Source organism: Xyrauchen texanus, chromosome 5 (genome assembly GCF_025860055.1).
Source record: "Xyrauchen texanus isolate HMW12.3.18 chromosome 5, RBS_HiC_50CHRs, whole genome shotgun sequence".
NCBI classification, from domain to species: Eukaryota; Metazoa; Chordata; class Actinopteri; order Cypriniformes; family Catostomidae; genus Xyrauchen; species Xyrauchen texanus.
This window is the reverse complement of record NC_068280.1, coordinates 16,317,710-16,334,357: the sequence shown is the minus strand read 5'-3', so window position 1 is coordinate 16,334,357 and position 16,648 is coordinate 16,317,710. Positions and strand designations below refer to the sequence as shown.

Below are 16,648 nucleotides of genomic sequence, written 5' to 3'. Positions count from 1 at the left end.
GACATTTACATTGTAAATTTTCACATACAGGTCAAGCCAAAATTCTTGGGAAGAGCAATTTAACGAATCAAGGAACTGTAGGGACTAGACAGTTTATTAACGCAGCCAAATAAATCTGTCAGTGGGGGTACACATGTTTCATCACCTGCATCACCTCAGTTGCACCGCTTGTACACTCACTCCTAAGCGCAAGCAAGGACATACTGCACATATCAAGGACAGTAAAGATAGTTAAAATGAAATTTGAGAAGCAATGTAAAAATGTTTTTCTTATGTTTTATCTATCAAAATAACAGACATCATTTGGAATTATCTGTCAGTGTTTAAAAAGTAGAGCTGGAAATGAAACCTTTTAAATAAGATAGATATTAACCGGCAACTTTTAAACCCGTATAAACAAGTAGTCATGCAAGCCCTATGTATAAATGTAATTAGTAAATGTTTCTACATTAAAATGTTATATATTACCATTTTATTACATTGCTGCCATAATAATGGACCATTTCATAAGTTTATGTGATCTGGCTCTCCTTTTACTTTCCCTTCTACTTAAGAGTTCCCACTCACTGTGTTGGAGTGGTGACATAATTTTATTATTGTGAATTATTTCAAAAATTTCGGTTACACAATCCTCCAACTGTCCATTATCACCAGAGCTGTTACCATGTTCAGCGCAAACGTACAGCACTTACAGTAGCAGTGGTTTAAAAAGGATTTCCAAAATGGCTTTTTGATTATAAACTCAGAGATGTGGATTCCAAAGGCAATTAAGTTATCTCACAACCTTGGTGTTTGTCAAAAAATAGTAGGTAATTTGGCCAGAAATGTTCTCGCAGGAGGTGGGAGAAAAACACAAACATTTCGAATTTGGAAGGCAATACTATATATATATATATATACACACACACTCATGAGCATTTTATGAGGAATACCTGTACACCTACCTATTCACGTGATTATCTAATCAGCCAATCGTGTGACAGAAGTGCAATGCATACAATCTTGCAGATACGAGTCAGGAGCTTCAGTTAATGTTCATATCAACCATCAGAATGGAAAAAAAATGTGATCTCAGTGATTTTGACTGGCATGATTGTTGGTTCCAGATGGGTATTTCTGTAACCTTCTGGGATTTTCACACACAACAGTCTCTAGAGTTTACTCAAAAAAACATTTAAATCCAGTGAGCTGCAGTTCTGTGGATCGGAAACACCTTGTTGACTGGCCAGACTGGTTCAAGTTGACAGAAAGGCTACGGTAACTGAGATAACCACTCTGTACAATTGTTGTGAGCAGAATGGCATCTCAGAATGCACCACATGTTGAACTTTGAGGTGGATGAGCTACAACAGCAGAAAATTAAATATCTCATTTGTATTGTCTGTACATTTCCAACAAGGGTAGTATTTTTAACCCCACCTTTTAGGTGCTTATAATTAATTAATACAAAATTAAAATCAAAATATTATCATTGAATTTCAAATAGTATCATCAATAACAATATTCGATAGAAGAACATAACATTTCAGTGCTTAAATACAAAACATTTCCACTCCACACCACACCACCCCTATAACACACAAACGCACGGACCGATCAGTTCCAATGCAAAAATCATCTTACTCAAAATCTCAAAGACATTTCAACTGTCTGACAGGTCATCTCAATTGTGTATTTCTTTGCAGTTCCTCCCAAAAAACATTTCTGTTTCGTTGTTCACAAGCCTGAGCAAAACAGTATACGATTTCTTTAGTGATTCTTGCACTGTCACTGATTTTTGATGCTAATGTATTTTACCTTTAAAATCTGTGATGAGAGTTGCTCTGGTGTCTATTTCATACTTCTCTTCTTGAACAGTGGTGAAATGGTGATTCAAATTGAACTCTTTCATGACAGATTTTGTCTACAAACCCATGGGTTTCCATGTCAGTTCGGTAAACTTCAATTATCTTCTTTAGTTACTTATTGTTTAGAACAAGCAACATCTACTGGTAGATAGCAGTAATAACACCCTAACCTGAATGCTATCTTCCCATGAATACTTTTTCAATGTACTAAAATCAATCTTTAATCTAATATTGTCTGATTGACTGTATTCAAAGATACTGTGGGCTGTATGTTGCCCATATCTGGGGTGCATCTAGGAGTGTGCCCCTCTTTCTTCCTCTTTCTTTTTTATGTTTCTCTCTCTTATCTGTCTTCCGCTCTAGTAAGGTATTTGACCTGGTCGTATGCTCCAGTGGTGCAGAACACTCCTGATGAGAGTCTTCTCTGCTTCTTTCACCTGTCTTTCCCTCACACATACACTGACACTCCTCTTTATCGACCGACACTCTCCCATCTGATCTGTGCCTAAATAACCAATCAATACAGCCACCGCCAACTGCTCCTACATCCTTATATTTACCTTGCACAGCACCTTTCCCTCCAGGCCAACCTTTCCTCAAGAGCAGCCCCCTGAAATAATCAGTTCTCCTTGCTGTGTCTGAATAAGAGGCTGACGATCACTGAAAACAGACACATCGTAAATGAGCCGTGTAATTTTGCATGCATGAATGCATTGGGAGACAAGAGCATAGAAATACAATAAATAGACCTATCTGTGGCTTGAGCTTTTCAGGAAAACTTGCCAAGTCTTCCAAGTTCCCTGGAGCCTGTTGATCGGGCACTCCAGTCATCCCCATCACTGATTCTCCCCTCTTCTATGTCTAAGTCAGTGGTTCCCAACTCGGTTCCTGGAGACCCCCCCAACACTACACATTTTGGATATCTCCCTAATCAAACACACCTGAATCAACTCATCAGCTCGTTAGTAGAGTCTCTATGACCTGAATTGGGTGTGTCAGATAAGGGAGATATATAAAATGTGAAGAGTTGGGGGGCCTCCAGGACATTTTTGAGAACCACTGGTCTAAGTGATTCTATTTCTTTCTGCCTGAGACTCCTAGCTAGGTGCCCAACTGATCAAATAAGCCCACAAGCCATCAACAAAAACCTACACAGCCAATAAGCTGGCCACACACCCACACAGTCCATCGTCATTGAGAGCCAAATCGCAAGCATCCATTCCAGGACACCATGTACCACCAAGCCACAATATCTATTTGAGCTGCAGTTATTGGTGAGCATGTTGGAGGGGAAAAAAGCAACATGGTAATTTCAACATTGAAGTGCTTATACTTCCATTAGCTCCCTTAATTGAGTAGACTGTTATATTTCAGCACCTTATTAAATCAAAAGGATTGAGGCCAGAGAGTATTACGTGAGAGTAAATTGATTTTTGCTCCTTGCTTCTCATCTAGTTTGGCCTTCTTACTTTTTCTCTTTTCTTTCTCTCCTCTGTTTATTATCACTCTTTTTCTTCTCTGTTCTCTTACTCTTACTTTCAACCATCTATAATATGTTGGCTTAGTTTAGCTTTAGTCCACTTAGTCTACCCTTGAGGGCACCAAACCCAGCAACACTTTACTGTTTTCTTCCTTGTTAAATGCAGACCATGAGCTTTCCTCAAATCACAGTGCAATCGACAATCACATCAATATCTTTTTTGAAAGGAAATACATTTTCGGCTTGGGCTGGGTCTCTGTGGTGTGTGAGTATGATGTTTGGGACAGTGAATGGCTTAAAGTATTTCTAGATTAGATTTGGATTTATTTTGCACAGGTACAGGTCAGTACAGGTACATTGGAATTCTTATGCATATCTCTCTGAGTCAGCTATATAAACATACATAAAAAGAAAATAAACACATTATATATACATCTTAATTTTAATAATAAAGTGAATAAATAAATAAGGAAATATATAAAAATTAATTCATAAAGAAAAGGAGTGGGGAAATATTCTATAGGACAGAGATAAAGGTACCCAAGAAAGTAAGAGGGGCTTAAGTAGTTAAGTATAAAAACATGATCTTTCCTTCCAGCCTAAATGTCCTTTGCAATTAATCTGTCAGTGGCTGGAAAAAAACTATTATAGATGTGTGCCTTGTGAGTGGGGATACACTTTGGCCTGTGGTGTCTCAGATTGTTTCCTGAGTTCTTCCACCATGGAAGGGGATGTCATGGCCGATGTTTCTCTCTGCAGATCTGATGACTCGTTGAAGGGATTTCCTCTCAGCCTTGGTGGTGTTGTCAAACCACACAGTGATACTGCTGGTGAGAATGCTCTCAACAAATCATCTGTAGGCCTGGGTGAGGGGCTGAGTCCGGCCTTCTTCAGCAGCCTGATGAAGTAAAGCCGCTGCTGTGCTTTCTTCACTGTGGCTATGGTGTTTTCGGCCCAGCTCAGGTTTTATTGTGTCATGTGAAGGCCTAGAAACTTGTGACCATCAGCCCGCAATGCCTCAGTCCATTTCATGATGAGAGGCTTCAGCGGCGGGGGGGTTCTCCTCCTGAAGTCCATAATTATTTCTTTGGTTTAAGAACAAGGTTGTTGTCCTCTCCATAGACAAAGATTTTGTTCACCAGTTCCCTGTACGATAACTTGTCCCCTCCCTTGATGAGGCCAAGGATGGTTGTATCATTTGCATATTTAATAATGAGATTGTTGTCCAGGGTGGAAACACAGTCATAAGTGTACAAAGAATAGAGTTTGGGGCTGAGGCAGCAGCCCTGAGTGGTTCCTGTACTGACTTATTCCCCATCCTTACTATCTGTGGTCTATCTATGAGGAAATCCAAAATACAGTTACAGGTGGGTGTTGGCACTCCAAGATCTTTCAGCTTCACAATCAGCTTCATTGGTCGGTGGTGTTAGCATCCAAGTGTTCCAATGTGGAGTGACGCATCAGGGCCACCGCATCATCCACTGATCTGTTCAGGCGGTAGGCAAACTGTAGGGGATCCACCATGTTTGGAACCACATAATTTATGGATTGGAGAACCAGCTTTTCTAAACACTTCATGGCGACTGGTGTAAGTGCCGCCGGCCTGAAGTCGTTCACTGCAGATGTGTTTGATCTTTTTGGGACCTGTACTATAATGGAGAGCTTGAAGGACCGTGGGACTGTTGCTTGTGTGAGAGAGATGTTAAAAATGTCTGTGTACACACCTGCCAGCTGTTCAGCACAGGCATTCAAGACTCTTGGTTACACTCCATTCTATGATGAATTAATCTGTGTTCATATAATTTCAGTCATGACAAGTTATGTTGGTATGGCAATGGAGATAGAATTTGGTCTTGGTGGACTAGATCTGTTATGCCGATGCTGCTGATGCTTATGCAGAGCAAGTCCGAAGAACTTGAGTACTGCTAAAACATATACAGACATACTGTTTTAAACATATGGATATGCTGCTGCTGCTGCATATTTACAAAAACAAAAGACATTCTGTTTCAAGCATGTAGTACATACTGCTGCTGCACAAATAAATATACAAACAATCCCCATGTAGCAGATCTAGACAGATGGTGCTGGGGAGGAGGTGGGTTTTAGAGAAAAACGTTTGCAGCTTGCTGCAGTGAAACTTGCTTAACTGCAAAACTGAGCAAAGTAAATGTTAGACAAAGAGATATCTCAAGTTGATTGGGTAACATATTACATTTTAAGGGACCTATCACTTACACCTTGTTAGCTGATTGGCTCAAAACACCACATCCTAAAGAGTAATAACAGATTACAAGTTAAAAAAAAACTATCAACTAGCACCATAAAGTTAATGAATAAACTTCAAATTATCAAGACAAACTAAAATGAAAAATATAAATGTATACTGAAATATATTTTAACCACAAATTAATTTTAGTTTTTGTTTTTGATACACAGTATATTCCAAGAATGTAAACCTTCAAATTTCACCATATAATGATAACACCAGATGACCCTGAACAATTTAAAATTAGATAAATAAAAGATTTGGCAGCCCTAAAATACTAAAACTTTAAAATAAAAAACTAATGAAAACTAATGTACATTTAAAAGACAAATTGACAAGTAAATAGAAATAAAAAGTACGTTTAAATTTCAAAATTTTAATAACCCTGAAATTATCGAAATTTGCCACCTGCATTGATGCCACCAGCACAGAGTATTGGCTCCACTCTTAGATCATCTTAGCTTATGCCCCCACTAATGCTCGAAACACTGAATAAATAAATCCACCACAAATCCTCTCACAAACCAGAGCGCTCTGTCCTCTCTCATCTGTGCAGTGTGTAAGTGCACTATATGCAGAACCATAATCCCAAAACATGCTGTCGTTCCAGCCTTTGCAATTACCATATTTCATCCCACATGCTCTATTAAAAGATTGCATTACTTACACTAACAGACACTTTGTACCCGCATTCTGTATGCTTTAGCCAAGTCTCGAGATTCAAACACCACTGAACAACTGGAGAGTCCATTAAATCCATCAGTGTACCACTCTCAAACCCCATTGGCAGGCTTAGGACCCATAAGTACATGTGATATAACGGCTGAATACAAGTTTGGGAGCACAATAAGCGTTAATGAAAAAAGCACAAGGCAGACCGATGGAATAACAGCTTATCTGAATGTTGGATTGAAATCTGCTCGGCAGCAATCCTCTCTTGCTTTGCTATGCTTTGAATCAACCACTAAACCTCAACATTTCTGACATGGCTGATTTCGACTGGACCATGAGCATGATCATGAGTAGAATTCGGATTGCACCCCTACTTAAAATTGTCTAAGAATGTTCAGTAGGGATTGCATTGACTATTTGATTAGTACAGCCTAGTGAACATATTGGGTCTGTGTTGACTAGTTCTGGATCACATGATGGCAGTTGCACTTGTAATAATTGTTATACATGGTGACATTAGGAGTAACTGAATACTCAAAACTGTCCACAAACTGCATCCCAGTATAAGTGTTTGTCATTAGCTTTGTATAGGGTGATCATATTGTTGTAGTCCAAATAAAGACCCCTGTGTGTGTGATTGGATGGGGATGATTGGACCTCTTCACAGTGACCTCCTCTTTACATTTAATACATTTTATGAATAGAAATTTGAATACATTTAAAAATGACCATAGAATAAATTAATATCAAATAACAACAAAAAGTGCCATAAAAATGTTTTTTACTCTACTTAACACAACACTTTCAGTTCTCCTGCTGTGCCCAAGTGTACTTCCTTGTAGATCAGATTTTTGTTACAAAATCTCTTTTGGCTGTTGTTTTGTCAAATAATATTTAGTAAGGATAGAATGTGAACAGAGATGGCTTGTTTCTCCCCGCACATGGCCTAACCCACATTCTAGTTAATTGTATTTTCTGACTTTTTTAACACTGATATATAAGTACCAGATTCACAAGTCATATACAGAGGATGCGCTACAAATATCTGATGGATGGAGTTGTAAAATTTCCATCATGGATTATTTCTATCCATCATATATTTTTTTTAATTTCCCTGATATGTAGTACATTTGATATTGTCTCGATATAGTCAACATTTTGAGTTATTAAAAATTACAATGCATACCAAGCACAAGTCTGATTGGGGAATCTCTGGCTGAGAGCGGCAGACGCTGTCATAATTATCGCGCACTCTGAGATCGAGAGAGAGCGAGAGAGATGACACATAAAGATGATTAAATTTGATGCACTTTATCAAATAAACATAATGTATGATAGGTTTAACTGTAGAGAGCACATAAATATGAAAACAAATCAAATCCCAAAAGTTTTGAAATCCTGGCCAGAGGTTTTTTCAGGTCTTTTTCAAAGTCTGGGAAAAAGAAGATGTATGGTCTAGCTTTGTATAATAACTTGTAATGCAAAATTATGCAAAAGTGACAATAAAATGAACAAACTTTGCATCTGTTGCAGAATGAGAAAACCTACCAGTAAATATAATACAAAACTAGCTTTAGCGGTTAATATACTAGCTGGAAACAAACACATATTTCCGATCCCGGACAAGCCCCCAAAAAATTATGACGCAAGAAAACCTGTCAGTAGATATAATACAATACTAGGTCTAGTAGTATGTACACTAGTTGGCAATAGACACACATTTCTTATCCTGAATGTGCCCCTGAAAATTTACAGCGCAAGAATCCATGGCTGTAAATATAATGCAATATTAGGGGTTCTAGGGGTAGGAACATCTGTTCCTATATGTGTGCAATATGATGTGAGAGAGATTTCATGCCCAAATGTAAATATCTATGCATCTCTGGATTCCCATAGAGAGGTTTCTCACCTGTGTCGGATTGGCTTTGCTCTGAGTGTACGTCCTGATAGCCTATTCTCAGCATTTAGTTCGGCTCTGACCAGCTCCATGCTTATGTCCGTGTTGTCAGCGATGAACATGGTGCCATTTACAATAAAACAGTGAGACTGTTCCTTCTGTGTATTCTGCCAGGAGAGAAGAAGGATTAGAAATTCACATACACACTGTGAGGCCAACTCTACGACAGACACAAGTCCAATATACAGCACTCTCTTGAATTTCGCAGATGCAATCTCCTTAATAGTCCCAGGTGACTGATGTATCTGAGCTTCACCTGTTAGTTAGCCCCATTCTCTAACTATGTTACTAAACCACTTCCTAACAGCATCTACAAAGCATGTTAGAAGTTAACCATTATTACGCTGCTGACAAATGAAATTGTTCCGAGGTCATTTGGAGTGTTCACACACAAGCCAAAATTAATGCAAAGTGCTCTGAAACTAGCCAAGTGTCACACAAAGGCTGACAGAAACTGTAAGTAAATGGGACATAACATGACATGTAATAGAGATACGCATGCTTTAGTTTGTCTCCCACATCATCTGATATACATGGACAATGTCTACACACACACACACACACACCATCAATGCTCTACATTAAGGGTCTTCAACCAGAGGTTCATAAGACCAAGGGTGTCCACAATTTAATGTTTGATCTACTATTGGCACATCAGTGGATAATGACTCGCACATGAGCGATAGCAAGGAGAACATTTTTCCTTGGCATGTTGAAATCCATGGCACCTGCATGCCAAATCTTACTTTTGCAGTACTAGTTTTACTCCTAAAAAAAGTAACAGTAATTTTTATTAACATTAGTATAACATTTTAGTAAAGCTGTTTTATTTTAAATGGAGAGAGTCTGTCTGTCTGTCTGTCTGTCTGTCTGTCTGTCTATCTTAAGGGGGTATGACAGATTGATTAACAGGGAAAATTGAAAATAGCACTTTATGTCAAAAAGTTTGCAGACACGTGCTGTATACCATTTAATTATTATTTTAATGGCTTTTCAATGTAAACATCATAAAGTATGTACATACAGTATATTAACATGGTACCATTCACATGCATTTACAGGAATAAAGCACAACACTTATTTTTTAAGAATACATAACAGCGGATCCCTGCTCTGTCTCTTTACTTACCTTGGGGTCCTTGGCCTGAAAAAGACCCATGCTCTACATATGAAGAATATTGATCTGTCAACTTCTTTTCTGGACAACTAGTTGTCTAGTACATATGAGTAGTTATTCAAGGCCTTGTGTATAGCTCGGGATGTCAATGTTATGTAGATCCACCCACTCATCACTATAGATATTTTTTCTTACATTTACATTTATCGATTTATTCATCTTTACCCAAAAGTGAGAAATAATACAACACAAGTGATTCATCATAGGAATTTGTATTAAATAAACTGCACTGCCTTACAGGATCCATGAAGAATTTGTCCAAATTATGCAGTATGAAGTGTTTAAGTCAGGACTGAGCATGTTGGCCTTTCTTCCTTCCTGCAGGTCTCCTGTGATGGCTGGAGGCTTGTTTGCTGTAAACCGTCAATGGTTCTGGGAGTTGGGAGGGTATGATACTGGCCTTGAGATCTGGGGAGGCGAGCAGTTTGAAATATCCTTCAAGGTAAGTTAATGCATCTCTGCTGCAATTCCCAAAAATTACATAAATATATTTCTCAAACATGTTTACAACCCTGCTGAAAAGACCAGCATTTTTAGTCACCAGCAGATGTTGTGTTTTGGATGCTGGTTGCCTGTATAGAATGGTAGTGTCACGATCGGGCTGCCTAACCAGCAAGATTACATTGGTCGGCCACATTGACCAGAAACCAATGCTGTTAACCAGCTTGACCAGCAACCTGATCTCATATAATCACATTACTATACCTACATTTTTGCAAAATTATTTTCCTGGTGAAATGAACACTAGGCACTACAGCTACAAAAACTTGTATTTCCTTTTACAAATCATGAGTAAAACATGTCACAAGTCATCCTTTTCCTCACACAATCCTATCTTATGACATCAAAACACTTCTTCTATAGTCCATGACAGAAGGCAATAAATGTTAATGTTTTCATTACATACCAACCACATTTACAAGCTTTTACAAGCACAATCTAATTGCACGGTAGCTAACATGGTAGGGTTATTAATAAGGATGTGCATGGTATTCAAATTCCAAAATCACTATTCGGTTATTCTGCACATTTAGAGGTCTTCAACCCAATCTGAGTCCGATGGTACCCGACAAATCTACAGGTTTTTGGCCAGGTTCGGGTCAGTTTTTCAAGTAGGCTATAGGGTGAGTTACGGGCTGTTCACACGTGCACCAAGGCCATGTTAACATGCACTGAATGGACGTCTTTGATCACTGCGCCTCAACTCACTGTCTCAGTTTCAGTGTTTCAGTGCTGGTGTCACAAATCAACATTCTGATGAAGTTGAAGTTGCAAAGAGTATTTAATGTGACTGTACACATGATTCAAGATTGTTTTTCACCTGGCAAAATTTCAGAGTTAAATGGTGAGCCAGTGTTTTTCCCCCCTTTTGCTCTGGTGTGCAGACAAAGTTAAATGCTGAATCATTTAATAATAAAGCATCCCAAATAAATCCTATAATTTGTAGTGTTTGCTGTCTCATAGAAATTGAACCTACTTGGGCAGAATTATGCATTTTCTGTTTATTAAGAATAGGCCTACAATGTTGCAGGCAGTGACAGAAATTATTTTTGATCGACTTTAATGTGATTTTGTCATTTGAAGATCTATGTGTTGTGCTATTTAGGCTCATAGCTTACTGTGCACTTTATTCTCTTCTATCTGAGATTGTGTTGTATCCAGGGCAATAAACTGTTGCACAAATTCTGTCACTTATGCACCCCAGAAACCGAATGACTATGATGGTCCACCAGTTAGACCAGCTCCAAACCATGGAAATGGTTTTGACAAGTCATTTAAGCAGAGAAAGCTTCTTCTTGTTGTTGGTCTTTCAAACAGAAGTAATCAAACAGAACACAATAAAGCCATGTAATTATATAGTGTCTTGCTCCAGTGCTTTGTGTAATCCATTCCTAAAAATGGATTCCATGAAACACACTCTAAACCATGTCCAACTGAAGACTCTCACTGCTCCTGATCCATTACAAAGAACTAATTATAGCTAGGCCTATACCAGATTCACTTTCCACTTAATGTGAAATGTTCTGTCTGTCTGTATAGCCAATTCTTTCTCATTCTTTTCAACAATAAAGCCAGAATGAGATTGGATAGGAGAGGTTATTTTCTTCACTCTGTTACTAAGTGAAGCCTCAACGCTCAAAGCACACTAGTCGCCCAAAATAAGGCGGAAAACATAGTGGAGGTGTGAGTTTGTGTGTGCACGTGTGTGTCTGTGTGTATGTGTTTAGACTGGCCCCTCTGCTAAATCTAATTAGATTGTGTGATCCTGTGACTGGCTGTGGCTCTGAAGTGATTCAGTTTTGATTAGCGGGGCCAAAACTGGTGCCGACAGATTTGAAAAAGTGTTCTATTTATCAGTTCTGACATACCTGCCACCCCACTCTTTTTCATTAGGCTCACACTTGTGCTGGCACTGAACTTTGTTATTGGAACACTGTCCACTCTTGCTCTCCTAGAAACCATGGCAACCACAAAAATAGTTTAGAGGCTAAATTGTTTAAGTTTAGGTTGAGACTTTTGCTTAAGCTTCCTGCTTCTTAGATTTTTCTCTTGGGAGAAAATCAGATTACAGACATTTTCTCTCAATGTCTCAAACTATGCTCAGATTGACCAGGATTTCTATTTATTATCAAAATCATTTCCAGAATCACATTTTCTGAGTTATGCTTTTCAATGTAATTCTATAGCTCTATTACTATTAAAAAGAAATGTATATATATATATATATATATATATATATATATATATATATATATATATATATATATATTTGTATTTCTCCTAAAGGACTTAATGAGAGAAATCAGAGACAAAATTGATATTTAAATGAAAGAGAACTGAGATCCAATAATTCACCTGAGCTCTGAAAAAGCAACCTCTGAGCAATCTTTTTTTTTTTTTTGCATGTAATTGTCTGTTGCTTTAGCAACAATGTTCTATTTATCAGTAAGCTGTGTGAGTAGCACCTTATATACTGTTGTCGTAATATGAAATACTCTGTTTGGACTGTTGAATTTGGTATTGTAATACAGTGTCTCCATCAGGATCCAAAATGCAATTACAACCTGAAGTGTAAGCCTGGGCTGATTAGGTCTGGCTTCATCCCATCTATTGGTTTCCTGCCATGCTGTGTCCAAGTTTCATCCATCTGTTCGACTTAAGCAGCTTTCTAAATGTAATACAAGTCCTCTTAATATTTAAAGTCCTGCCATGCCTGCATCTCTCCATGCTTTATGATGAAAAAACCTTTGAAAAAGTAAGGAAATTATTCCTAAAATTTCATTTGTTACATGGCTTCCTCGTTGCTTCCACAGATGAGAGATCTGTGACGGCTTTTTCTCGCTCGCTTTGTGGCACTGATGTTTCGAACGATTCTTTCCCCATAACGATAGGCCCTGTGAAGTTAGCTTGACCGCTAACCTTCCGCCTGGCAGGAGAGATAGGTCTGTGCGGTTTGATATCTGCAGACAGCTCTCTCAGGCCCAGCGGGTGACCAAGGATAAGTAGAAGAAGAGAGAGGCCAGAACTCGGCAGACTAGAAGCCTCCCTTCAATCCCTCTCTCCTCAACCGTCTCACCTCCCTCTGTGTGTCAGTGGCCTTAGCTGAGCCCACACTCAACCATTCCTGAGCCAATACTCAATACGAACAGGCACATCAAAGTCTTGGCTTTAGAGCAACAGAAAGAGAGACACAGACTGTAGATGGCAGAAGGGAAGCAGAGTTGAAACCCTCTTTATTTCTTTATCTCTCTGTTCTTTTGGTTAAGAGAGGAAAAGTAGAGTTAGGAGCAAATGGCAGTTGGAAAAGTCTTTCTACTTTTTACTACTTTTCTTCAGTTAACGCACCAGTCAGTTCATAATTGTACCCCACGGCAAGGGCATTGCTTGTTTCTGGTATGAACATGATGTGGAAACATAGCAGTATTTTTGGTAGTCTATCCACATATTCCCACTGAGACCAGTCTGTCTGTATAGGAGCTTACAAAGATGTGATGCATGAGGCTTTTTTTGTCGTATCCCTCTTTCAACTGTCTCAAAGAATACAGGACAGAAACAACTCTGTATATACTGTGATGTAGTATAAATGTTTTTATGTGTGTGTCATGTCCCCACAAAGATAGTAAGACCTGAAATCACTTACATTGTGGGGACCAGCCAATAGCTGAAATGGCTTTATGGTATAGCTTAAAGGTATATTTCACCCAAAATTAAAAATTATATTATTATTTACTCACCCTCGTGTTCCAAAACAATTTGAAAATGTTTTTTCATTCAGTCAAAGCAAACATGACATTTTGTCATTTTACCTAAAAGCTCCTTTTGTGTTTAATGGGAAAAAGAAAGTCACACGAGTTTGGAATTAAATAAGGTGAGTAAATTATGACAGAATTTTCATTTTTGAGTGAACTATAACTTTAAAAAAACATACAAAATGTCTTAAACATAAAAAAGGTTTCTGTGAGGGTTAGTTTTATGGGCAGGTAGCTCAGTATAAAAACAATAGAAGTTAATGGAAAGTCCCACCATGGAAAAATAAATTGTTTGTGTTTGTGTGCATGATTTTTCAGGTGTGGATGTGCGGAGGCAGCATGTACGATGTTCCCTGCTCAAGGGTGGGCCACATCTATAGAAAGTACGTCCCCTACAAAGTGCCCTCAGGGACCAGCCTGGCAAGAGTGAGTAGAGAGAGAGAGATTTCTAGGGCAAATTTTAGCTGTTATGTGTAAGTAGTTGAGATGAAATGAATGTCTTTTCATCTATTCTTATATCAGAACCTGAAGCGAGTGGCAGAGACCTGGATGGATGAGTACACAGAGTACATCTACCAGCGCCGGCCTGAGTATCGGCACCTCTCCACCGGTGATCTGACAGCTCAGAAGGAGCTACGGAAACACCTCAAGTGTAAAGATTTCAAATGGTACATGAACACTGTGGCCTGGGACCTGCCTAAATATTACCCGCCCTTGGAGCCACCGCCAGCTGCCTGGGGAGAGGTGGGTAAACCATAGGGACTTTAGAAAAGGTAGACGCCATATTTACATTTTGTTGTCGATTTTTCAGCTGCCGAAAAATGTGTCATGCCTATTACAACATTTAAATATGCAATATATTCTTTATAAAATATTGACAGGGTTGGGAGGGTTACTTTTGAAATGTATTCCACTACAGATTACAGAATACGTGCTGGAATTTGTAATGTATTCCGTTAGATTACTCAAGGTCAGTAAAATATTCTAAATACTTTGAATTACTTCTTCAGCACTGGTAGATTGTTTTACTAGTTTTGAATATAAAAACTCGGCCAGTACAGTAAGACAAAATACACATGTTAAAAATACATTCTCTGAAAAAACCTAAATATCTTATGCAGTGTTGTTTCTAAAACATGATAAATTAAATTGATCTTGTTTTAAGGATTTTTAGATATTTTTACAGGAAAACAATACAAAAATTATTATCAATAATACGATTTTTTTGCCCTAATATCAAAGGTCTTACTAGCAAAATCCAACATGAATTCTCTTGATAAAAATATATGATCGTTCTGTAACGATTAAGACAATGTATTTACATTGTCTATTGGTATGCAGGGTCCCTTTAAGATGCTGAGCATCTCATTTGCATATGCGTGTGCTGTGTGATTAGATAGTAACTCAGTCTGTGTGCAGGTGCAGGAGGATGATGACCGATCTGCTCTCCCTGACCTATATTATACTTTTATGTTTTGTGATGCTAATGGTTTGTTCATTTTCTCATGTAAGAGAAGAGTGTGCAGCCTGTGTATCTGCCATTAAATGTGTGGAATACAGACTTTTGCTCTTTAGCTCCGTGATTCGTTGGACTAAACCATTAATTTCTGGGGAAAGCATTACAGCGCCTGGGAACATGTGCATGTAAAATGGCTAGAAGCCGCATTTTAGCTCAGTGTAAAGCTGACAATTTGCACAAGGTTCTTTTCTATTTCTTCTGCTCCAAACTTACTTCAAACTCACTTCTCTGTCTGCTCGTATGAATGTAACACATCATAAGAAAGTGTTTCACCGCTGTTCAAATGCTTTTTGGATCGCATCATTTATATATATAAATGTTTTCCATCTGAAAGGACTAAATATTAAATGAAAGAAATTACAATAAAATGCAAATTAATCTCTTCAGTAATCAAAATACTTTTTGAATGTAACTGTATTCTAATTACCAGTGATTTAAATTGTAACTGTATTGGAATACAGTTACTTATATTTTGTAAATACGTATTCCTGTTACATATATTTTGTTACTTCCCAACACTGAATATTTATATACACAGGTCAAGAGATGATGAAGAAGGAGGTATTCAAATATAGCATGAAAGAAAACCGGAATTGGGGATAAAACTAGGATAATTCTCCAAAGAGAAAAATGTCATCATCCTTCACTCACCATCATGTTGTTTCAAACCCAAATTACTTTCTATCTTCAGTGGAACATAAAAGGAGATGGTAGAAATTAACTTTTACATTAAGGGGCAATATTTGCTCTATGGGTCAGATTTTCAGGGGCATTTTTTACATTTATGAGGCCATATTTTTTTTCTAACCATTTAAAACCAATTAGCATGAACTCATTTTATTTCATATTATGTATAACTATGACTATAAAAGAATATTGAGAGCTACAGTGCTGTGCACATAAGATGCTTCACAAAAACCTTTGTCTTAAGATGGTTATTTATATTTTCAGCTTTAGTGTGTCAATAGGAAATATACATTTTAGACTCAAAAAAACATTTATTTTTCAAATAGAATAGAATAGAAGAACAGGGAGCCCTGCTACAGATGACATGGTCCCCATAGAGCCCCTCACTAAATATTGAGTCAGTCTGGGATTACAAGATAGAAGAACTTTGGCAAATTCTCCAAGAAGCATCCTATCTGCCATCAACCAAGAAACACTGTATCCAGGTGTACCTAAGAGAATTGGTGCTGTTTTAAGGCAAATGTGGTCACACCAAATATTGATAAATAAAATTAATAAATGAAAAATATTTATGGCATTATTTTTAGAAGGCATCCTCACTATGCAACATTTTTCCCAAGTGCCTAAATCTTTTACACAGTACTGTATATCCAATGTTACAAATAAAAAACTTCACTACGAGGACATTTTCTTTTTGGTAGCAATTTTGCCCAGAGTCCCCCTTAATTTCTGAACCTGGTAGACAGAATGTTAGCCTCAGCTTCCATTCTCTTTAATAGCATCTTTTTCC

The 16,648-nt window shown here is 37.9% G+C and overlaps 1 protein-coding gene across 2 annotated transcripts in view; it reads left to right on the top strand.

Annotated features, from left to right (window-relative positions):
• Positions 1 to 16,648, top strand: part of galntl6 (polypeptide N-acetylgalactosaminyltransferase like 6) — a 341,726-nt gene that overhangs the window by 308,802 nt on the left and 16,276 nt on the right. For both annotated transcript variants that reach the window (XM_052126394.1, XM_052126395.1), the window contains exons 8-10: positions 9,727 to 9,844; positions 13,971 to 14,078; positions 14,175 to 14,396. In XM_052126394.1, the coding sequence (XP_051982354.1) occupies positions 9,727 to 9,844; positions 13,971 to 14,078; positions 14,175 to 14,396 (448 nt within the window). The remainder of the gene's footprint in view (positions 1 to 9,726; positions 9,845 to 13,970; positions 14,079 to 14,174; positions 14,397 to 16,648) is intronic.